This window comes from Ips typographus, linkage group LG8 (assembly GCF_016097725.1).
Source record: "Ips typographus isolate SLU linkage group LG8, UJ_Ityp_2.0, whole genome shotgun sequence".
NCBI classification, from domain to species: domain Eukaryota; kingdom Metazoa; phylum Arthropoda; class Insecta; order Coleoptera; family Curculionidae; genus Ips; species Ips typographus.
Window position 1 is genome coordinate 2615978 of NC_138429.1, and position 23204 is coordinate 2639181.

The following is a 23204-nucleotide window of genomic DNA, read 5'->3' on the forward strand; positions in this document are numbered from 1 at the left end:
GAGACATTCCCTCCGTTTTTCCCTATAGTATCACATTTTGTGAATAGTAAATATTACCATTTTATTATTATTGGATTGGATAGATTTTACCAATTTCAAATCGTACTCATACAAAAGAGTATTGATTTTTTAATTCTCTAGCCTGATAACTGTACTAATCTGACCTAATAAGAGCACAAAACTAAAGTATTTGAATTTAAAGAAAATTCTGAATAGCAATATGCTTCAGACTAGCCCGTTTCTTTTTGAGATGTTCCCACGCGTTGCTGTACTGTTGGATTTATGGGAATCGATTCATCTTTGGACGTCATCGGGTACGTTGCGACCCAGTTAGCGTATCGGAATTTTCAGATTCTAATCGGCAATTATCTCATTGGATTAAGCCTGACAGTGGTGTACCTCGTATTTTAATCACTTCAATGAGTAAATAAATGATTGGCACAACATTTTAACGGTTATAGTGCATACCATTTATCTCGAGGTTGATTGGCTATTTGCTAGACTTAAAACAAGAATCTTTTTATGGATTCTCGTTGTTTTTTAGTAGTTTTCTTATATTTCAAACCTTGAACATCAAGTATCCAATATTGTTTCGCCTATGTGATTCTGTTTTAATGACACTTTATAGTAATGATGATACTTTCATAACGTTTTTTTCATCATGTTCCAGAGTATCAGACAGACATATTTCCAACAATCGACACCATTATCAAGCAGTTTGACTTATTAAATCAACATTTCTCAATGCGGGAAGTCATTGATACGTTTTCAGCAAATTTCCTGTCTGCGACACTGTAATGGGTTCGATGTATTCGAGAGGATTAAGATTGTATTCGCGTTGCTCAGTCGTTTATTTTGATCATTACTGTTTAGTATCTCAAATTAGTTTTCTATAATTGATGAAAAAATAGAACTAGGTTGACATACGGCAAAAACTAATAAATCGGATATCGTGAAGCTGTTTATGTTAGTTCATAAAAGATGCACATTTTAGACCTTTTAGCGTCCCATTGTAAACATTGTAGAAGATCTTAGAAGCAAGTAACTAATTTAGTCTGAACAAATATTTAGAAAGGGGCTTATTATACAAAGAGTAAGGTCGTGAAAATACACAAAATATTTACATTATGAAAATAATCGACTCCTACCCCAGCGATTCATTGAGTCATAATCTTGCTGTGCGGCGGCGATGACTCCACCTGCATGCGATACAACGACGTCGACGTCATCCACGTCGAATTTGCCGTCCCCCAGGTCGTCGACCCTTTACCGAATGCGTCGCGCCGCCGCCCCAGGACCGCCCTTTTCGACGCCGCATACGGGATTTACAGAAAACCTAAATCAGTTTGCTTTCTGCAACAAAAGGGCGCAGCTTCTGCAAATTATTGATGTAGCATAAGAAATGTTAAAATATAAATTTGATCCGATCAGATTACCAACTTTAACTTGCTTTGTAGGAATGATCTTATCTGGGATTTGAAATATCTTAATTATTCTTATTTATTGATATTTCTTTTTACTGATTTTATCAACATTACTTGTTCTGCGTGACTATAGTGTCATAACCAGAGAAAACAAACTACTATTACTGCAACAAGGAACTACAACACTAAAATAATGGTTTAAAACCAAATTTTTGCACCTTAAAGTGCCCGTAGTGACAAGAACTCGCTTTTGCTTTTGCTGTTCGGATAACAGAGTCAGCCAAAAGACGTGTTAATTAATCTTTGTCTTTGCGAATCACGTTTGATGATAAATGTTATTAAAATAAACATTAACATATTAAGTGCATTGTTGCAATCAAGGTAACTGTGGACACACTCTGTATACAGGGTGGTCCAAATTGATTGTAGGATAATTCAAGTTTTAAAAAAGCGAAATGGGTTTTCCAACGGTATATTAACTTGGATTGGTTGGTCAAATACTATTGCTTCTACAGGGTTTAAATATAAACGTTTCTAGAACTTGACTTTATATTACCAGAAACCTTTAGGGGCATTTTCAAAGAGTTCAAAGACCTTTAAATTATATTGAGAACCCTCTAAACAGTGTCAGAAGCTTCTACAAGTGTTTTAAACATTCCCAAAGTTGTTTTAAATTGTCAGAGGCCTCTCGGACAGTTTTGAATATGCCAAAGACTTCTAAATGGTACTAACAACCTAAAAAGGGCCAGAAGCTCCTACAAGTGTCGTAAACCTTCTGAAAGTTGTTTTAAACGTGCCAGAGATCTCTAAATACGATTGAGGACTTTGTAGAGCTCTGCACAACTTTCCCAGAACTGTTTTAAATTGCCAGAATCCTCCAGGACCATGTTGAAAGTTCAGTAAACCTCTAAATGCTATTGAGAATTTTCTAAAACTGCCACAAGTGTCTAAAACCTTTCCAAAGTTGTTTTAAATTGCCAAAGGTCTCTAGGACCATTTTCAAAGTGCCTTAGTTTTCTAAATGATATTGAGAACCTTCTAAAAAGTGTCAGAGGTCTCTACAAGTGTCTTATATCTCCTCAAAGTTGTTTTAAATTGTCAGAGGCCTCTAGGATCGTTTTAAATGTCCCAAAGACCTTTAAATGCTACTGAGGACTTTCTGAAAAGTTCTAGAGCCCTCTACAACGTCTCAAGCTTTCCTAGAACAGTTTTAAATTGTCAGAGGCCTCCAGGTCTGTTTTTAAAATTTCTTAAACCTCTAAATGTTATTGAGAACTTTCTAAAAAGTGCCCGAAGCTTCTACAAGTGTTTTAAACCTTCTCAAAGATGTTTCAAATTGTCATAGGCCTCTAGGACCGTTTTAAATGTCCTAAAGACCTCTAAATGCTACTGAGGCCTTTCTGAAATATTCCAGAGCCCTCTAAACTGTCTCAAGCTTTCCTAGAACAGTTTTAAATTGCCAGAGGCCTCCAGGTCCATTTTTAAAATTCTATAAACATTTAGAAATGTAAGATAAAACAGACACTTTGGCTTTTATTTATGTACTTTTTACCCTTCAATTATCAAACAATCAATTTGGACCATCCTGTATATATAAGTATTTAGAAACCAGTCGAAATAATTCAATAAATGTGCAGCAATTATTAATTTAACCAATAAAAATCACTAATTAAATTAGCTGCGCACCATTAAATGACTCATTGAATTGAATGATTTCGTAAAGTTTGAAGAAAGTAGAGCAATAAATTGATTTAAATTCCAGAGACAAATACCAGTAAAAGTGAAGGACAATAATTGATTTAATCGTTCTTTTTTAACCTCATTGTGCAGATATGTTAAGTTGCAGGTCACCGCAGCAAGAGTGGAAACAAGAAAAGTGAATTAACCGGATTTTATTTGTCTGGAGTGGCGTAAAATTACAATCAGAAAATCGTTTATATTTCAACACCTTTTACCGGCAATATTCGCCATAATAAAGGTCATTTAGCCGAATCGTTGGCTCGTTAAAATGCTATCAGAATTGCAGCTGCCTCGCAAAAAAATTGTTCGTTTTTAGCGCGAGCCACCTGTCCTGAATTAAATTCCGTTTCCATATAACACCGAGAACCACTCAATTACCTTTTATATGGCAAATACCGTGTTTCAAGTAAATTGCTAACAGTATATAAATCGAATTAAACAATTACGAATCCAATTAGTAGATGCTCAGCCACATTGTTGATAACGCTTAAAAGGAAGGATGAGACGGTTTTGAAGAGACTTTTTTTGTTTGCCAACTTGCTGTCTGTGTTATCTGACTGAATTTGTTATTAATGATTTATTTATTCAGTTTTATAGCGAAAAGATGGGTTCTAGTTACTTTCTAGACACTGGTTGTTGGTGATGATGTCTTTCCAGTTAGATTCAGAAAATCTAATCATTCTTCACAACTGTATAATAAAATGTCATTGTAATGATAATGGTTTTAAAGAGTCATTGTTGCATAGAAAACATGGTCACGTTAGTCACTATTGTCTGAAGAGGAATTGATGAGTGACAGACCCAAAACAAAAAGAAGCATAAAATGAATACAATTGTATACAGCCACAAAAGAGAACTAGCAATAAGTGTATTAAGTTAAAAAAACGGTCGCAACAAGTGACAACAAATCATTTTAACCGTTCCCATTACACGGTCGTTGTAATTTCAAAGGTAATAGAACCCCAGATAAATGGTCGTAAAACACTGCATACAAACAGCTATAATTTTCATGTTACTAGGAATCCGCGCACTATAAGTGTCGTTTTGGTTTTTTACGGGCTCTCCACGTGACAAGGTGGAATGTGCGGCTCATATGCCTATAGAATGCTAAATGAAGATGTTTTGATGGTTTTCTGAGATAGAGTTGAAAGTTGAAACCAGCGGCGTTTTACATAAGAATCATTGTTTTGTCATTGTCATAATCATAATGCGGATAGGCCAAAAACTAAATCGCTCACCTTATCTAGCTTACAAATTTTTTCCACGAATAGAAAACATGACAAACAAAACATTACGACGTGTTGTGTTTCACCGGACTGAAACGTGTGCGTATGACGTCAAACCGTCAGATGTGAACAGCCGGACGGTCGAAATCCCATGACCTTTTAAGGAACTATAAATTTTTAGTTATATTTTAAGTGCTTCTATTTAGTCAAGCCCACTTTGATTTCAGTTATACAATCTCTTCTGGAGTGTTGTCATACTGTCAAATTGAACCCAAGTCCAAGCATGTTTTTTGAGCACTATTTCAGACTAATGACTGTTAGAGCTTGTTATAAATCATTCTTTCAAACATTTTTTGTAGAACTAATTAAAATTTGTAATTAATATTAATTAAATTTGTATTACAACTTAACCTACCCGCTAATTGATGAATAACCTGAAACGACTGGGCTTTCCGTGCAATAGCCGCTTGGTTGCCTGTCGCATGACGTCACGGCCGTAAAGCTTTCCTTTTTTGCCAAACAAAATTTTAAAAATGTATATAATAATTTTTCTTAGTGATTTACCATGTAAAATTCAATTTAATTTTTGACTTCCTAGAATAAGAAAGTTTTACATAATAGATGGGTTACTAAATCCTCTGCGAATACACCAAGCAGTTTGAAAGTTATTGACTGGTTTCTAAATAAATCGAAGAAACAAAGAAGTCTCTTAGTAGAAGATTAAGTGACATTTTGTAAAACCTTAATGGCAAACCCAACAGCGAAAAAAAATCTTAAATCACATAGGAATTACTCATCGAAAACCGGATCGAACGAATATCTACCTATCTCCGGTCTGCTCCCACCTGGTATGTCAACCTCGCGAGTATCGTATTTTCCACGGAACCCCGTTGTCGGCAGTACTTCCACCTAGCAACAGTACTACAGCTAAAAAGAACATTCTGTGAATCTTCACCGTTGCAGCGAAGGTTGCAATCTGAAGAATGTTGATGACGTAAGCGCGAGCGCGTTTTACGACAAATGCAGTGCGACCAAGTGCATACCTTCTTCATTTCAGTTTTCAGAAAAAATTATTGGTATTTGCCTCCCGGATCGAATAGTCTATGTAATTGCTTTACAGATTCACACACAAAAGACAACCAACAACTCGTTATTTTTTTACTTGGTAGCTAAATAAGGTATTCTTGTTCTGGTTCTCAAACAGAATAGATTTCATATTGATTTAAAAATATAAATAAATAAAAAGCCACCAAGTGGTGTGTAAGTGTTTTTGTAGACTACGTTAGTAAAGAAGACATTATAAAACTATAGGCTTTGTAATAACTATAGGCTTTGTCAAATATGCACTGCATAATAATCAACAATATTTCTGATAATGAAAGTAAATTTCAGCAAACACTACAGAAATTATATCTCTGATATCACTGGTTAGGTTAATGAACAATTTCACACACATATACAGGGTTTTTCAATGAAAAGTAGCCACCCTAAATATATTCCAAAATAATTTCTCTGTTAAAAAATGCTAAGGCCGCCGAAAAAAGTCCAACGGAGTGAGGTCGGGTGATCTCGCAGGCCATTCCATGGGACCACGTCTACCAACGGGAAGTGAATAGTGTGGAGGTGCACCGTCTTGTTGGAAAATTAGTTGATTTTCAAATAAATTTTCATCATTTTCTAGTATATATTATGGTCGGATCAACAGTGGTGTCAAGAAGCTCAAGATAAGTAGCGCCATTTAAATTACCGTCAATAAAAAACGGACCAACGATGTGGTCTCCTAAAATACCTGCCCAAACATTAAGTTTTTCTGGATTTTGGATATGGGTTTCCCTAAACCAATGTGGATTAGTGTCTGACCAATACCTACAGTTATGCCTGTTCACTTCTCCATTCAAAAAAAAACATACACTCATCACTGAAGCAAATATTGTACAACAAGTTCACGTTGTTTGTCAGATTAGTAGACATAATTTCACAAAATTGTAGTCTTCTATCATAGTCATCTTCGTTTAATTCCTGAACCAATTTTACCTTGTATGGATGAAAATTGTGTTTTTTAAAATTCTCCATACACTGCTTGTCGAAACACCCGATGCATGGGAAATTTGATTTAAAGACTGATTATTATCCATTGCAACGTGTCCCAAAACAGCAACTTCAATTGGTTCATTAATAATTTGTCTTTCAGGTTGATGTTTTTTGTTTGTCACTGAACCAGTTTCCATGAATTTTTGCATCAACTTTAAGACATACTGATGACCCAATTAATTTATCTGGATGGATTGCATTGAAAGTCGTTATGTTTGAAATAAAAACGTACAATTTCTATTCTTTCGGCAGTCGTGTAAACCATATTAACAATGTTCCTTCAAAACGAACCTACAAGTTGACCGACTGAGGCAAAAACATGGAATGGAAAACAGGTATTCGGTAGTGTTATCAGCAGTTTGACCAAAATAACAAAAAAATGTTTTTATTTTTTTTGGTCTCAATTCAAAGCAAATGTACAAATAAAATAGTGCAATTAATTCCTTATGAAATACCCTTTCGAACGATGTGCCACAAAGGGGGCAAAGGGGCTGATGGCAGAAATTCAAATCCTACGTAAAAAGATGTCCCCCTTGCAATCTTTGTTGACGTGTCTTAGCATTTTTTAACAGAGAAATTATTTTGGAAGATATTCAGGGTGGCTACTTTTCATTGAAAAACCCTGTATAGGTACTAAACAGGGTGGTCTATATCGAAAACAAAACAGTGACGTTTTTAGGAACTCTGTAGACTGTTTTTACTCCTAAAAGATGATTTTGTGGATTACTTTCTGTACTGAATCGAGATCTAGACACTTTCTAGCTTTTCGCTTTCTAGTCTGGAGAACTAAAGGACAGTTACTCGTTAGTCTGAAATATTTGCTTTTGAAACATTTTTAGTTTTGAAAGTTTAAACTTGATCACTTTTGAAGTCCAGAAGATGAAATATAAGACTTTTTCAGCTTTGCCAGTATATTAACAATTTACTTTCAGAGTTTTGAACGTCATGTTTTAAGTGCTAAGACTGTTTTAAGTTCACAACATTAGAACTCAAGATTTTAGAATTTTCCGTTTTGCACAACAAAATTAGTCCAAAAATTGCAATTTTACTATTTTCAGAGTTTCAGACATTCTTTAGTCTTGTTAGCAACATTTTTACTCAATTGTAAGTCGTGAATTCATGGTTTGAATGATTTTCGGTCCTAAAATTTTGTCTCAATTAAAATCATAATTCTCGAGAAAGACTAGTTTGGAATTTTAGACTGTTTTAAGTGAAAAATCTATTATTTTTATATTTTTTTAGAGTTGTTTTTGACATTTTAAACATTTTCCATGTAACATGTCTAACCGTGCTCGATAAAATAGGTTCAAACAATCTCACGCACTCTATTGATTCTAGTGATACATTTCCTCATCAATGGATTGGAAGGAGGAGTTTCATTGAAAGGCCGGCACGTTCTCCTGATTTGTCATCGTTAGATTTCTTCCTCTGGGGACAGCTCAAATCGAAATAAAAGACTTATGCCTAACCTAACCTAACCTATCTCATTGGAAAACTTGCGTCAAAGCATCATACAAGAATGTGATGTTTTACAAAATTTTAGAAATCACTTGGAATCAAATTTATTCTACTTCATGGAAGTTTATCTCTCTAGATTCTAGAACACTAATTCTAGATTTTTTTAAACTTCTTTTATTTTATCAGCCTTACTGCACATTTTTAGATTTAGTTGGCTGGATTTTCCCCAGAAGATGATTCCTTATATTATGCATAACGTTGATCAGACAAATATGACCCAAAGTGCATTTCCCCTGACACTTCTTCTTAAATGAAATACGGTTTGTTATAGGTTATACCCAAATACGTCAAAATACTGTCCTTTCCTACATTTTTGAATATTAACATAATTTGGCATCATTAACGGTCTGCTTACCTCCATTGTTGTTTTAATCTGATTGTGGCAAAGCTGGGAATATAATGTGATATATAAATGAAGTCTGACCTTAATTAAATCACATTCTGGATGTTAATAATCTTCACTATGAGTACAACAACAAAATTAATCTTGTTGTACCGACCGTGGTTAATAAATCCATTAAAATTTATGCCTTTTTTCACTTATCCTCGAGCACTCATATTTCAATATGTTATCAGCTGGTAATATCAAACCAGCGAATGTTAATAAGTGTAACAGGAAGTCTGGAGACCTTTAGGCGTGTAATTCATGCTGTCTGGAGTCTACCTGTACTGTTCTTTGATCATTCATGGTTTTTCCATATGGCGCGTGAACAAAATGTATGAATAGACCGGTTTGTCAAAGACAATAAATGCTGCGAACAAAGAATACCAAGTAGATAGATACCCACCCGCAATACTATTTTGTATCAAATTTATGTTATTTTAAGGAGCAAAAAAGCTCAGTCAGAGCTCCAAGCAATTATATCGGCTTCTTTTAGAGCATCCAGCTTTGAAATAATAAGCTTTTCTTGTTAACCATTAAAATGCTTAACTCCCTATTCACAGAATCGCTATCTAAAAACAGCCATTAACATGGTTCGATCGTAACGCGCTATGCCCATAAATAATGGACTCATCGCATTACGAGGCGACGATTCATCCCACAAATAATCAAAAACTGCAGGATTAGTTCTCGAAAACAAATCATTAGCTTCGAATTTATGGTTCCAGAGGGTTTGACGAAAAAATGTTCAGTACGCTTGTATACACGCCGGCTAGACGGTCACAGATATTAATAGACACATTCCTTGTCGATCACTTTATACATGGTGTATACCAGATACATTCTGGTACTCCTTAGTACTAATAAACCATACAATTCCACCCACATCATTGGAATAACATGAGAATAAGCAAGAAGGAAAAGTTCTTAAACAGGGATGAAGGAATTGCTAACTTGGAAGAACTAGAAGAGTTTCTTAGAGAAACTAAAGAATTGGACACAGTTTGGAGCAAACAAGAAAAACAGAGCATTACTCTTAAATTTGGTTGAGTTGTACTACTTGGACAGTCAATTTCTCTACTAAAAATGTAATGAATTAACAAGGTTGCAAAACTATGAAGAATATGACTTTGATTAAGTTTTAGCTAAAAATTTTTGATGTAGAACTGTTGAAAGAATAAAACATGAAAGCATCTGTTAAATTTGGTTGACCATCAAGCTTTCGAATCTTAGCGTCATATAATTTATTGTAGCTTGTTCATCCTATAGCCCATATAAATCTACCAGTGTGGCAGACGAAGCAACCAAAAATACTAAGTATGCAATATACTTTCTAAAAATAGATCCGGCGTCTGTTGTCTATAGCTAATAACACTGAACTTTTCCCTGCCAAGTCAGCCTGGCGGTTCGCGATTCATCCTGTGTTTCATGAATGAAATTCAGTCTTTTCCTAACCAAGTTTTATAAATAGAAGCCACTAATCGTTTCTACATTTTTTGGAATTTTGTCAATACTAGTATATTAGAATCAAATTGCTACTGTAGCTTTCCGACATCTTGACAAGCGCTTTCTATTTTGCAAGATCATTCCAATTCAGATTTTAGATAGAGAATAACCAGTGCCGGATTTAGGGGGGTGCTGGTAGTACTAAAAGCAACAGACAAATACGGAAATGCAATAAGCCATATAAATAATATTTCTAGGCCTCTTGAGGATGTGGAAATATTGAAATAGTACAAGGAAAAAGACAAGAAATGTCACATCTTAACTATATTAGATTAAAAGTGATAACAACCCAATCGAAATGGGGTTAGTTTAAAAAAGCATTTTGGAGCACCCTGTCAGTTTTGCCTTGTAACTCCTTAAGGAGGGAATGCAAAAAAACACCTTAATACAATCTTGTAGAGGATGAAATTTCCTGCAACTTACTTTATTTGCATATTTTTGTAACTCCTCAAATAACGGAACTACGCTTAGTCAAACTGAAGTTAGTTTAAACAAACCAGGGGCCCAATTCTTGAAAGCAGGGAACGGAATTCTCAAGAGAATTGTCGATAGAATGTGACAGAATAAGCTGACAATGACGGGTTCCTGTCACATTCTACAGGTCTTTTTCTTGATTATTCCCTTCCCTTGTTTCAAGAATACGCACCCAGTTTGGTGCATCCTGTCGGTTTCTGCCTTATAACTCCTTAAGGAGGACCGTAATTTAATTTTAAAGGTCATGCGAGATTTTTTTAATGTCAAAACGGAATTTGAAAGTCACGTGACTGTTTTACAGTGAAAATAGTCACGTGACAGTTTTAAATGTCAAAATGTTATTTGAGGAGTCGCGTAACTAAATAAAATGGTCACGTGACAGTTTTAAATGTCAAAATGTTATTTGAAGGGTCACGTAACCGTTTTTTACTTTAAACTGATATTTTTGCAGTCACGTAATCGTTTCACAGTGAAAATGAACACGTGACTCTTTTTTTTAACGTCAAACGGATCCTAAAGGTCACGTTATTATTTTTATGTTTCACCTGTACGTTATGAATGCATATTACCTTAGAAACGGTGTGGGTTATAGTGTTCATAACAACCTGAGGGCATTATAGGCGGGCGTTATCATAACGCCCTCTTCTAACGCTCTGAAACCTTTTTTAAAATTAGCAATGGCATTTTTATTTTTCCTTCCCTTAAAAACTATGTATTCCCTACCTTGGGATGCTCTTGACTTTTTTTAGGTAATAATTTGCTGCATTTTCTTTTATGATTTCTAAAATTTCGTCTTGCCATTTTTACTGACTGACAGGACTATCAGTCACAAAACATTCAAGTAAAATAAACAGTAAACAACATACCGGTAAAGGTTTACCTTCCTTTTCAATGCCAGAAACAGTAAATAATTGCTTAATTCGGTGAAACATAAAACATTGTAGCCATGCAACAGTCCGAGGGACAGGTTCTTCAGGACATTCTGTTCTCTCTAATGCCCTTGGTACATAAATAGCTATAAGAGTAATATTCTGTTTGTTTCAGGAAAAAAATTCATTTTTGAACTACAACGTTTCCTGCATACTGACTTTACCTCCTTACCAGAGACAGGGTTATGGAAGGTTGCTGATTGATTTCAGTAAGTTGCTTTCAAATTATTTTTGTATGTAGTTCAGGATCAATAATAATTGCACATCGGTATTTCCAATGTGTCTATTCAAAGGTGTTTCCACTGTTTCTAGTATGGTCATTACAACCTACTAGTTGATGTATTTTTAAAGGGCGCCACACGCCATTTCGTCATTAAAAACCCCACAATCTATTAGATTCCACCCTCTGTGGAACGTTCATTTGAATTGCTTATTTATATTGTACCTACTTAGGAAGAGTGATATTGATCAGATGTTTTATTTTTCTGTGAATGTGACTTATAGTTAATTAACTAATGTTTGAATAAGTTAAGAAGGGGGCAATTTGGGTAGTATTACATCGGAACAAGCTGGTATTTTACTGATCAAGATACGTCACTGGCCTTCCCCAAGCGAGGGTTGAAAACCAAATCGACATTACTTTTTCTCCCTTTCAGACGTAGAAACGCACAGTTTTCAAAGGGGGATTCAAGTCTGGCGGGACGGGGGGGAAAGATAAAACGACGTCGACGCTTTTGCGTAACGCAACGCGTCTGGCTTTGGGTAAGGGCATTGAACCTCTGGCAAAATCATCCCCCTCTGGCTCCGATTGGGACAGGTCGGGAATTTGGGGGGTCGTGAAGCCAGATTCATAATGAATTAACGTCGACCGTGTCCGACGGGTTTTGTGTTTGACTTTTTGTTTGGATTATCATTAAAATCGTATTAATCTGTGTCTAGCTGTGGGGGAAAAGCTGTTTTATTCAAGTAAAATGCGAAAGAAAACTGAAAGAGATTAAACTATACTCATTTACACAAAACACAACATTATCAAATACTACTCATATACAGGGAACCAAATCCAAACCTTAGATTTTCTAAATCCATATTTCTCGAAAACGAAATGTGAGTCAAAAAGATTACAAAGTTCAGTTAGAAATGAACCCTTTTTTCAGATTTTAAATAAAATATATACAGGGTGATACAAATTTGTTAAAAGTGGCGCCCTCGATGAGCAACAGGAAATTGCATTTTCAGATTTTAAAGTGTCACAGATAATTGAAAAGTTTGACAGGTGTCAACTGTTATACAATTACAATTTTTGACCCTAAGGTCTAAATTAAAAACGTCATTCTGGTCAAAAATGTAATTTTTTAAACGTTAATATCTAGAAAACCGTTGCAGATAAATTTAGGTTTTGTTATGTACCTGGAGGATTGAAAAATACTATAATAAACAAGGTGTTCAATTACCGAAGGTGTCATAACATTGAAAATATTTTAGTTGGATTGGACCTACTTTACTATGTTACCAAATTTTCAAAACTTGACGACACCTTGTATAGGGGGTACCACGTTGTTTTGGACCAAAAAAAGAGTGTTCTTTCTGAGACATGGACAATTTTTTGAAGTTTGAAAAACAACAAATGAGTCAACAGAGACAGAAAAACGACAGACTATACGTATAAGTGGCAGACAGACGGCGTTAAGGGTAGACAACAGACGAAATGTGCCCCAACCCCGTCTAGCCGGGTCAACAGCCAGAGGAGCGAGAAAGATCGCAGTCACGCGTGCCCCGTTTTGGGGAAAAAGCAAATCAGGGATGAAGGTGGTGAAAAGATGGTTTTTGGCTTTATTAAAAAACCCTTAAAAAGTCAAAAATGTTCCAAAACAAAACTTAAGAACTAACAAGACTTGTTACACCACTGTCCTTTAAACAATTTCAAATAAAATCCATTATATTTTATTACGCCCTTAGACACCAGGAAAAGGCTGCGGATTACATTGAGGGGGGATTTTAAATAACGTTACCCGTCCCTCCCTCCAGACACGCAACCCCTCGGAAACTCTGTCTGTCTGTACTTTATGTTAGGGTAAACTTTGTTAAGGTAGGACAGTCTTTCAGACAATCAATATTACCTTTGCGTGCACAGGCATTGTACAATTTAAAATTTAATAAATACTGGATTGATGTTTTTTGCTTCTGAAAATAGTATTAAAGGTGAGGGTTTCAAATTTTGTTGTTAATGCATTAATAAAAAATATCTATCTATCTCTATCTAAATCGAGGGGTAAACCGCCGAATACAATTTTGTACACTAATTCCTAATATGCCAATAATGTCCACTAATTCCTTGTAATGTCCAGTAATTCCTAATAATTCCCAATAACTAACCTAACCTAACAATACCCACTAATTTCCTGAATTACCACGACTGGAGAGTCTAAAAAACCTTTTTTACTAAGAAAATATGCGTGCACCGATTTAACCGGAAGTAGATATCAACTGCTGCTTAGTTTAAATGGGACACCTTGTATATTATTGCATTTTTGGATTCTACGTCATATTCTAGACATATTTCGTGTATTAAATATTAATGTCATACACTTATCTGTATCCGTTTCTGAGATATTTACCGTTCTACGTGAAATTTAATATTTTTAGTCTCCAAAACAATAATTTTAATTTATGCCGATCAGGAAACGTTTTCTTCTTGAATTTTATGTGTTGTGTTTGGGTGAAGAAAAACGATAAAATACATATATTATACAGGACAAAGAGCAGGGAAAACAGGGAAAAGAGCGTTTTTCAAATTGAACACTCATTCTTATAACTTTGCCTGATTCTCTATTCAAAATTAAGGTACTTAAGTTTGTATTAGGTCACTTATTTGAAAAATTTGTCAAATTTAGTCAAAACTGTCTTTATTATCAAACAACTCGTTTATTTGCAACACTTTGTATAGACTTTTATATGTCAATGGATAGAAAATATAATGGGCTTTCCAAAAATATGACAGTTTGTGTTGATAGGGTGCTTCGTTTGGTCGCCAGAGGGCTCCAAAGCTAACTAAACGTTCTTCTTGACTGTAACCACTCTAACTTCTTTGGGGGATTTTTTTTTAAATCGACAAATCTAGCACAGTGTCAAATTTAGAGCCGTAGAAAAACTGTAGAAATAAAATCATTAAAGTCGATTTTCCATTGCACTAAGTGGCCAATATAACGCAAAATCCATTGGAATAGTGGTGGCTTTTCAGGCAAATTTGACCCTAACAAAAATTGTCATTTGCAAAATCGGTTTTTCTATGAATTACATCATAGTAGACCACCTAGTAGCTCATGTAACCGTGTTTTCCTAATTTTCCAGGGTCAAATTAACCCAAACCAGTCAAAATGTGTTTCTGGGGCACCCTGTCTGTAAACCGTAAATAACACACGTATTTGTAACACTTTGTATATACTTTTATATGTCGATGGACAGCCAATGAAATGAGCTTTCCATTGACGTAGAAAAATCGGTTGGTCAGTGGTACCGTTTAGCCACTAGAGGGCGTCAACTTTGACAATTGCATTATTTTTCCTAGAGTGTTATAGGTCAATGAATAGCCAATGGAATGAGCTTTCTAAAAATTTCCCAACTTGAGTTGATATGTTAGACGGTTTGGCCGCTAGAGGGTGTCAAAATTGACTTATTTTTTCATGACTTTTTTGGTGCATTCTTTCGTTCAATAACTAGCTTATTTGCCACACTTTTTATAAACTTTTATATGTCATTAGATACCAATGTGCTTCCAGTAATATCCATTAATTCCTAAAATTTGTACACCATAATGCCCCAGCGGTTTCTTCTCTTCTATCTTCTATTCTATCTCTTCTATAACACGAGATATCAGTAAAAAATCAATTTTTTTGGTCCACCTTGTACCCTAGAGGCCAAGAAGGATATAATGAAGCAAGGACGAGAAAAAGGAGGAAAATTAGTGGATTTTATGAGTGGTTTAACATCAACGTAACCCAAAAAGTAGCTGACATATTTACAGTTAAACTATTGCGGCATTTATTAAAGAAAATAAAGTTTTTGGCCCTTAAAATTGTTTTTCTGGAATATCTCTCAAACAGGTTTACTTGCGTAAAAATGATCAAAGAGACTGAATCTAGACTTTGAACGGCAAATTTCCCACTGGAACTGTATACAGAGTGGCCTTCTTCCAATTTTTTGGCCCACCCTTTACTCCAAAGGCCAGAAAAATTATAATGAAGCACATTCACGCAAAAATGTGGAATATGGGGGAAATATCTCCCAAACTGGACAAACAATAAAACTAAAGCGTAAAAAAGATCAAAGGAATTGAATCCAGGCTTTAAACCGCAAATTTCCCACTGGAACTGTATACAGAGTGGCCAAACACTACTTTTTGTTAATTTTTTACGCACCGCGGGCGGGGGCTTATTGGAACACCTTGTATAGTGTATCAGAGACGAAAAGAGCCACTAAGGAAATTAAAAAAAAAAATGGGATTCAGATTTTCTTTTATTTCTGTACCAATTAACATCAGATCATTATCTGCATTTTGTACCTTGTCTAGTGTGTTTACTATGGAAATTCCTGGAGCTTAAGAAACAGCAAGATGATGATGACCAGTGTATTTTCCCTATGGGAATATTCACCACAAATCAAATCACAGCTGGAAAAATTGCCAGGGTTGCCAATGTACACAAAAAAAGTTACAAAATCAAACACTAATTCACTCAGAGAAAGTGTTCTTAAAATTGTTAGAGGTGTTTAACAGAACAGTGATTGGCAACGAACCATTAAAAGTTCACCTAATAACAGAAATTATTGAGATTAGTGACGTCATACCAATTTCGTTTGAATTTTGGTATATGAACTTCTTTGAATAGCTTATACATATTAATATAGAAACTATTGAAAAAACGTTCTTAACGTAATTATTATTAAATTTCATTCGCAATAATTGCAAATCAATGTAATTATAAACCGTGAATCCGGATTCACATTCCGGGTGTCCGTCCGGAGGAAGTGAACCCTTCGCCTTGTCTGGCTTGCACAGACACGCCGTTTAAAATTTAATTACCACCAATTAGAACTAATTTAGATGCATAATTTATTATAATTGTGCTAACGGCGTTATGTTTTGCTCGTCGATCCTATCCATCATAATTAGGTATTCCATTCTGAATTATAATCGAAACACACGGGCGGGTACCATTAGTGCCGGGGAAATATTTTTAAAACCTTATCGGTCAATAAAAACGCTTTCAGACGCGAAATGAGTTTTGGCTGTAATCATGCTAGATTGCCCGATTTTTCCATCGAAGTTTGTGACGAAACTTCGAAAGTAACATCCGGTATGTTTCCCAATAAAGAAAGTTTCTGAACGTTGTTATTTATTTCTTATTTTTGCGAAAAACTTTTTAGACCCAACATGTTGCCAAGACTTTGATCGGTGAAAGAATTTATTACTTTGCCAGGGAAGATAAGTATTAATAAGGGTATTAATAGTTTTTTTGGAGGCAGGATGCTGTCTATTCAATAATCCATTTTTAAATGTCTTGATGATCTTCAATATTAGATCAGAAACAACACTCTGATTTAGTTAAAGTAAACCAATCTGTTTGGTTTCTACAATAGTAAATTTGGAAAAAACTTTTTTGGGCTTGTGAATTAAAACCTTGAATACTTTTAACAGACTGTAACCCCACTGTCTGCAAATGATAATATTTTCTCCTTTTGAATCATATTATTCCTCCCCCTTTATCGGGGAGGATTTGTAGACTAAAAAGCCGGGAGCATAGGCTATAAACCCGCCAAGAACAAAACCCCTCCGAGACGGTGGTGGCCGCAGTCTCCAGCATCCCCCCGACATGGAGCTTCTCCCGGGAACGCCGCATTTTGGGGAGTAAAAGGGCGCGGATTGGGGGGGGCGACTATTGACCTCGTAGCGGGTCGATAGCCGACGTCTGGCAGGCTATGCGTCCCTCCACTGTTGCCGGTGCAATCTCTGATTTATTTATTGAAAGATCAGACAATTTTGAAAAATAACTAAAAATACTTAAGTATTAGTAAAACTGACCTCAAGTCAAATATGAAAACCGACCGCATTTGTTTTCATACTAGCAGAACGAATGATGTGCCAACCCTTAAATGAGAGAATACTCGCAAAAGCATTCGACTTGTCATAAAATGCTGTTTGGCTTCTAGTCAACTTTCTGGAAATCTGTTTAATGTGATATTCGATGTTTTATCTGCGCATAAGTGAGGTTGAAGATTTCTAGTCAACTAGACTAATCTCTGATTTAGTGATAAATAAACAAACAATACGTCCTTAACATTCGTCCGTCAAAACGTTCGTATTTCCAGTATTTCCAATGTAATATATAAAATTATACAAAGAACAGTTCAACCACTGGCTTGGTTTGGTTGTTCTTCTCTTTTTCAGCTTTACGTTCCTTTAGTGTTTTTAATAATTTCCACTTGCTGCCTGGCCATCTTGGGTGGCTTCATCTTTATTGGAAGCCGCCTCTCTATTCAGCTTTTCCTCTTCTTCTTCGTTGGCCAAGTGACATTTGGCGAATTCATCGTTAATTTTCATTTCCAGCTCATCGTACTCGTCGGTGCTTTGCTGGGGACTATCCGGACCTGACATAGCTCCAGAAGATCGGTCATCTTCGTCTTTTGCTGGCTCCTCCAAGTATTGAATTTGCTGTTGTTGCTTTTCTTCCTCTTCCAAGCATTCTCTCTAAGGATTCATGGTGGTAGATTTTAATTTTTTCAAAAAGTGCTGCCGCATTGTCGAAGTGAAATGAACCACGTTTTTTGGCCGTGATAACTGTCAATAGGTTATGGTCTTTCTGATCTAAAACACCTTCCACAACTTTAGCTTTCATCCTCAGCTCTCGCAACGCGAAAGACATTTTTTCCTTCACTTCTTCTTCAGGCTCATAACGCTCTCATCTTCCAATTCTGGTTCTTCAATCAGAGTTGACCCCATGTCTTGTTTTTGTGTTTTCTGGTAATTTCCTCAATTCGTAACAGTACCACTCATCCTCACTATCGATGCTATTTCAGTGCTTTGTCTGCGAAAAGACACTCTGGAGGTACTCCTCCAAGAATGAGTACTTTTGCTATCCTCGTCATCAGCACGGTGACTTGAGATCTCCAAACTTGGTGCCTTGGAAATGTTCTACCTTGAAAGCTGGGGCTGCCTTCAGCTTCTGATTTTGTTATTAGTGGTGTCACTCTCTACAGATTTCTGTTCTATTACCTTAGATGGTGTTTTAGCAGGCTCTTCTTCTTCTTCATATACTTTCTTCGTTTTCCGGCACCTGGTCGTCGGTAAAAGAGTTGGAGTGACGTTGCCTGTACTTGCCCAACGCTCTAGACACAGCAAACACCATGGACCAACCACTACAATCATTTTGCTGTCCATTGTTACCGTTTCATCGCTTTTATCAGAAGATTCACTACTTTTCTTAGTTTTTCCAACTGTAGGGAAAATATTACTGGGTCCTCTCTCTGTGTTTTTGTTCTCTTCTCACCCACTTAACAGTAAGAAAATTACTGAAATAAAAGAACATTGTCCCTTTAAGAATTTACAGACATATGTCCTGTCTAAATGTTTCTAGTAGAAATATTTAAATATGTATTTTCTTTATTTTTAAGTTTTTGTTACCAAAAGTCCCTAGGTAGTAAGGGTAGGTATCCTACCAAATGTTTTGTTTAAATTTTTGTTGTGATTGTTTCAGATGCTAGTTTAATATGTTTATTAATAATTTGTGTTGTAAATTTTTGTATAGTTAACTTATTAATAACAGTTTTATTTTTATTATCAGTGGTACTTTTATTAATCAAATTAGCTTAATATGGTCTAAATCACAGTTAAACTGTTTAAACATTCCCGAACAATCAGATACAGTTAGTAGTCCAGGGGCCTAATTCTTGAAAGCAGGGAACGGACATCTCAAGAGAAAGACCTGTAGAATGTGACAGGAACCCGCCATTGTCAGCTTCTTCTGTCACATTCTATCAACACTTCTCTTGAGAATTCCGTTCCCTGTTTTCAAGAATAGACCCCCAGGACTATTGTATGCACATAATTCTCGTTAGGTGGTGATTTCGTTCTGCCGCAATTCGACTATAATTTTACAGTCATCTGTCTCGCAATCTTATTATGAACAGGAACAGGAACAATCCAAATTTACATAATATGGTTCGATTTAATTATACCAGCCGAATCGAAGCTATCGCTGGTCGCAATCGCCTACCGTCTTGTCGTAAGTGGACAGGGTTGCATGCAAATTGAATAATAACGTACATTTTCCGCCATCAATAAACCAAACATGTACAAACGGGCTTTCTAGTGATTCATTTCAGAGTTTTATTGGTCAATCAATAAGCGGGTGCATTAGGAGTAACGATAAATTTACGCCAACGCCTTTCATCTATTTATTGTGAACTTAGAATGTTAGATTACTTTTTTAAGTCTTTATTCACTTCTTTTTGTTGCAGGTTATCTGCTTACACGTGTAGAAGGTAAAATTGGATCTCCAGAAAAACCTCTAAGTGATCTCGGACTAATTTCCTATAGGTCCTACTGGAAGGATGTTCTTCTTAACTATTTGTGTTCGCGAGCTGGAACTACTTTATCTGTCAAGGATATCAGTCAGGAGGTAAGTCAAAATGTGGGAACTTATGATTTTGTAATCAAAATTAAAAAAAATATTGAAACTTTAGCAGGATATCAAAAAGTAGTTTCAAGAACGAATTGAGTGTAAATCCTTCTACACTCGACAGTCAATAAATCGGTAGAGAAGCGTTTACAAACAATTTATCTGAAGAATTGGATTAATTCAAGTTGATGGCCATCGAGTGGGCACTAATTTGAAAAATTGTATGTCGAATGTAAGTCAGCAAGACGTCCGGTCGGCTTCATCAGTCAATTTGGCGTTAGGCAGACGTGCTATCGAGTTTTATTTCTGGCACGTACAAACTTACACCGGAGCACGTAATTACATATTAACTTGGCGTGTGTGAATCATCGACACTGATCGGGGTTTCCTCAGACTGTTTAAAGGAATACCCGTCTATTTGTGGTGTGAATCATCCGATTTGTTACGGTGCACCAAAATAGAACTATCTACGACTGTTCGAAAAGTGTCTTTCTTCCAAGTCGATTTTAAGTACCACTTAAGCTAAATTGAGGCTTGAATGTGACAGATTAGGTGCAAAATAACACACTGTAGTTCAGACTGTGACTCTTTCCATCTGTATTATCACAGTCTGAACTAAACTCTTCTTCATTTGTCAAGTTTAAAATATTTATCTGCCTGTGCACCACCCTCTGTACAAGAAAGCCAAGAAGGTGCATGCCAAAAATTCCAATATGGCCGAAATAGTGGTTGACAGTTTGCATTTGTTTGTATTGTGGAAATTGAGTTTTTCCATGATTAAATTAATTTTTAAGGTTTAAAGTCAAGACTTGGGATTACTTGCCAAAGTAATTTTTGTTTGCTATTATATATTGTTGTTTATATGTTTATTGTTCTAGTGAAAGTGTAGTTTGTGTTCATTTTATTGTGTTATCACTATTGTTATTGTTCCTTCATTGTTCTATAATTTGTTGTTGGTTTTTTAACTTAAATTCCATTGCCTCTACAATATGCCGTCCACACTTGTTGTTTGCCAAATTGTAAAAGCAATTTGGTGAAAGGCCCAAAAGTGTCAGTCTTTTACTTTCCAAAAGACCCTGCTCGAACCCAACAGTGGTTGAAAGCTTTGAACTAGAATGATTTTACTCCAACACAATACTCAGTGGTAAGTACAATATGCTTTCTCATTCAGTAAACTTATTGCCTCTTACATACATAGGTATGTGAGTTACATTTTGAGGCCGCCTGCATTTTGAGGGCAACAAAGGTTTACTCTGAAGAAACAGGACAGCTTTTAGAAGTTCAATTGGCACATTTACATTTTAAAAGAAAAGTCTTGGTAATAATATAAAACCCATTTACCAGTTTTGCTTACCTAGCTTCAAGGATTTCCAAATTTTCTTTGATTTAGCAGTTTTCACATTAGTTTGTTGTACTTTTCAGGACAAAGGGTTCTAACCAAACTTGCTTTGGCTGGACTTTATTGGGTATAAAAAGCCATATCTATACATATCTGGATCAGGAATGAAGCGTTCTTTGATTTTTCACTCACAACTTCTAATCAACTACACGAAAAAATAAAAAAAAACATATTTTCTACTGCATCTGCATAGGTTTGTGTACAAAACGAAAACCGCTAACGCCGCCATTAAAAGTGACATTCTAGGCTTTCTTGTACAGAGGGCGGTGGCCTGTGACGACGTAGAGTTTGTTTACATTGTTATGTCATATTTTGACAGATCACCCTTGGATGTCAGTTACAGTCTTTTGTTCTGTTCTAAACCTGAAAACTGTCTAATTCCATAAAGGTACAAAACCACGAAACTTACTTGGAAAGTAACACAATCAGTTGGACTTTGGTTGAATGCATTTTATACTTTCATCAGTGCATTTTTGGCATTTTTATAACATGTGGTTGTGTTTCTGAATTAATTTTAGTTTATTTTAAATGACAACCCTCAAAATCTTCTCCATAGAGCTGTAAAACCACAAAAGACAGTAAAATTAGTATAAGCAGTATCAAACTTAATTTATAGCATTGTGAGTGGTTTTGACAGATATGACAGTTTTGTCTTAAACCAGGAAACTGTCAAATTCCATGGAGGTACAAAACAACTTGTGTCTCAATTTACTTTGATTTTGCTATAGCAGTCAATGGCGATGACGATTGTCACGTTGACAGCAGTATTCTACACGGATGTAATAGCTATAATTACATGCTCGTTGTAGAATAGACTATTTTTTTCATTTAGAAATACTGAAATTTGTTCTGCAACAAAGTATTGAATTTTCAGATGGCCATCCATTCCTACGACATCGTGTCCACGTTACAAGCTTTAGGAATGATGAAATACTGGAAAGGTAAACACATTATACTCAGAAAACAAGACGTTTTAGACGAATACGTTGAACGGGTTCAACGAAGAGGATCGATGCTTAAAGAGATCGATCCCAATTATTTGCGGTGGAAACCACCACAAAGCCAGACACCAGCATGAGATTTAGATTAAAACATCTTGTTTGTGTGTTAAATAAAACTTTTGTGAATATTATTAAGGAATTATTATCAAAACTCAAAGGGAATTAATATAAAGTGAAGTTTATTTGAAAAGTATTAAAAACGATTCCCCTATCGTTTGCCAAAGGATAATTTGCATAATTAAACCGATCGGGTCTTTTGTTCTCTGATGTCTTTCGCCTTTTAAGAGATGCAACGACCTGCCGCCGAATCGTAATTTGCGTTTTCGGCGAAAATGAGTTCGCTTGACAAATAAATCATTTGAGTCTAGACGGCGAAAAAAGAATGATGGTGGTGGGCTAAAAGACCAAGGATAAAAGACCAGCTCCTTTTAAATAATGTTTATGGATTTAAAGAGCCTCGTCTTTTGAAGGAGATTTCGTTTTACGGCTTCTCATTCGATGGATTATGGCAAACCTTTGTGTACGATTTTTATAGTGGGTGTGCATGATTGGAACGAGAGAGATTATGAACTCTTCTCACTGTATTTGGAAAGAAAAATACAAAACAAGAACCTTTTTGATACTAAGTCGTAAACTGTAATCACTATCATGCGAATTTGGTCAACTGTCAATAAATTCAAATCTTCTCTAAACACAAATTGTCCAATCTAGGAAAGTGTCGGAATACAGTTTTTCCTTATTTATGATCCTGCTACAGGAATGGAACAAATCTAGAAATTGTGACCAGCTTTTGAAGGTTAAGTACCGTTTTTTGCAGATAAGAACCATAAATACGACCACAA

At 35.6% G+C, this 23204-nt stretch overlaps 1 protein-coding gene and 2 long non-coding RNA genes across 3 annotated transcripts in view; 2 read left to right on the forward strand and 1 right to left on the reverse strand.

The window, feature by feature from the left end:
• The window catches only part of chm (lysine acetyltransferase chameau), a 28056-nt gene extending 5563 nt beyond the window's left edge, over positions 1 to 22493 (forward strand). The window contains exons 12-14 of the mRNA XM_081985290.1: positions 11406 to 11499; positions 19802 to 19962; positions 22236 to 22493. Coding sequence (XP_081841416.1) covers positions 11406 to 11499; positions 19802 to 19962; positions 22236 to 22439 — 459 coding nt within the window. The 3' untranslated portion in view covers positions 22440 to 22493. The remainder of the gene's footprint in view (positions 1 to 11405; positions 11500 to 19801; positions 19963 to 22235) is intronic.
• LOC145732943 (uncharacterized) lies at positions 542 to 1428 on the forward strand. Its single transcript, XR_014179087.1, has 2 exons — positions 542 to 1093; positions 1154 to 1428. It is a non-coding gene; the product is annotated as an uncharacterized LOC145732943 (long non-coding RNA).
• Positions 1105 to 5303, reverse strand: LOC145732942 (uncharacterized). The gene is made up of 2 exons (XR_014179086.1): positions 5215 to 5303; positions 1105 to 1353 (listed from the first exon to the last, which is right to left on the reverse strand). It is a non-coding gene; the product is annotated as an uncharacterized LOC145732942 (long non-coding RNA).
• Positions 22494 to 23204: the final 711 nt, after the last annotated feature.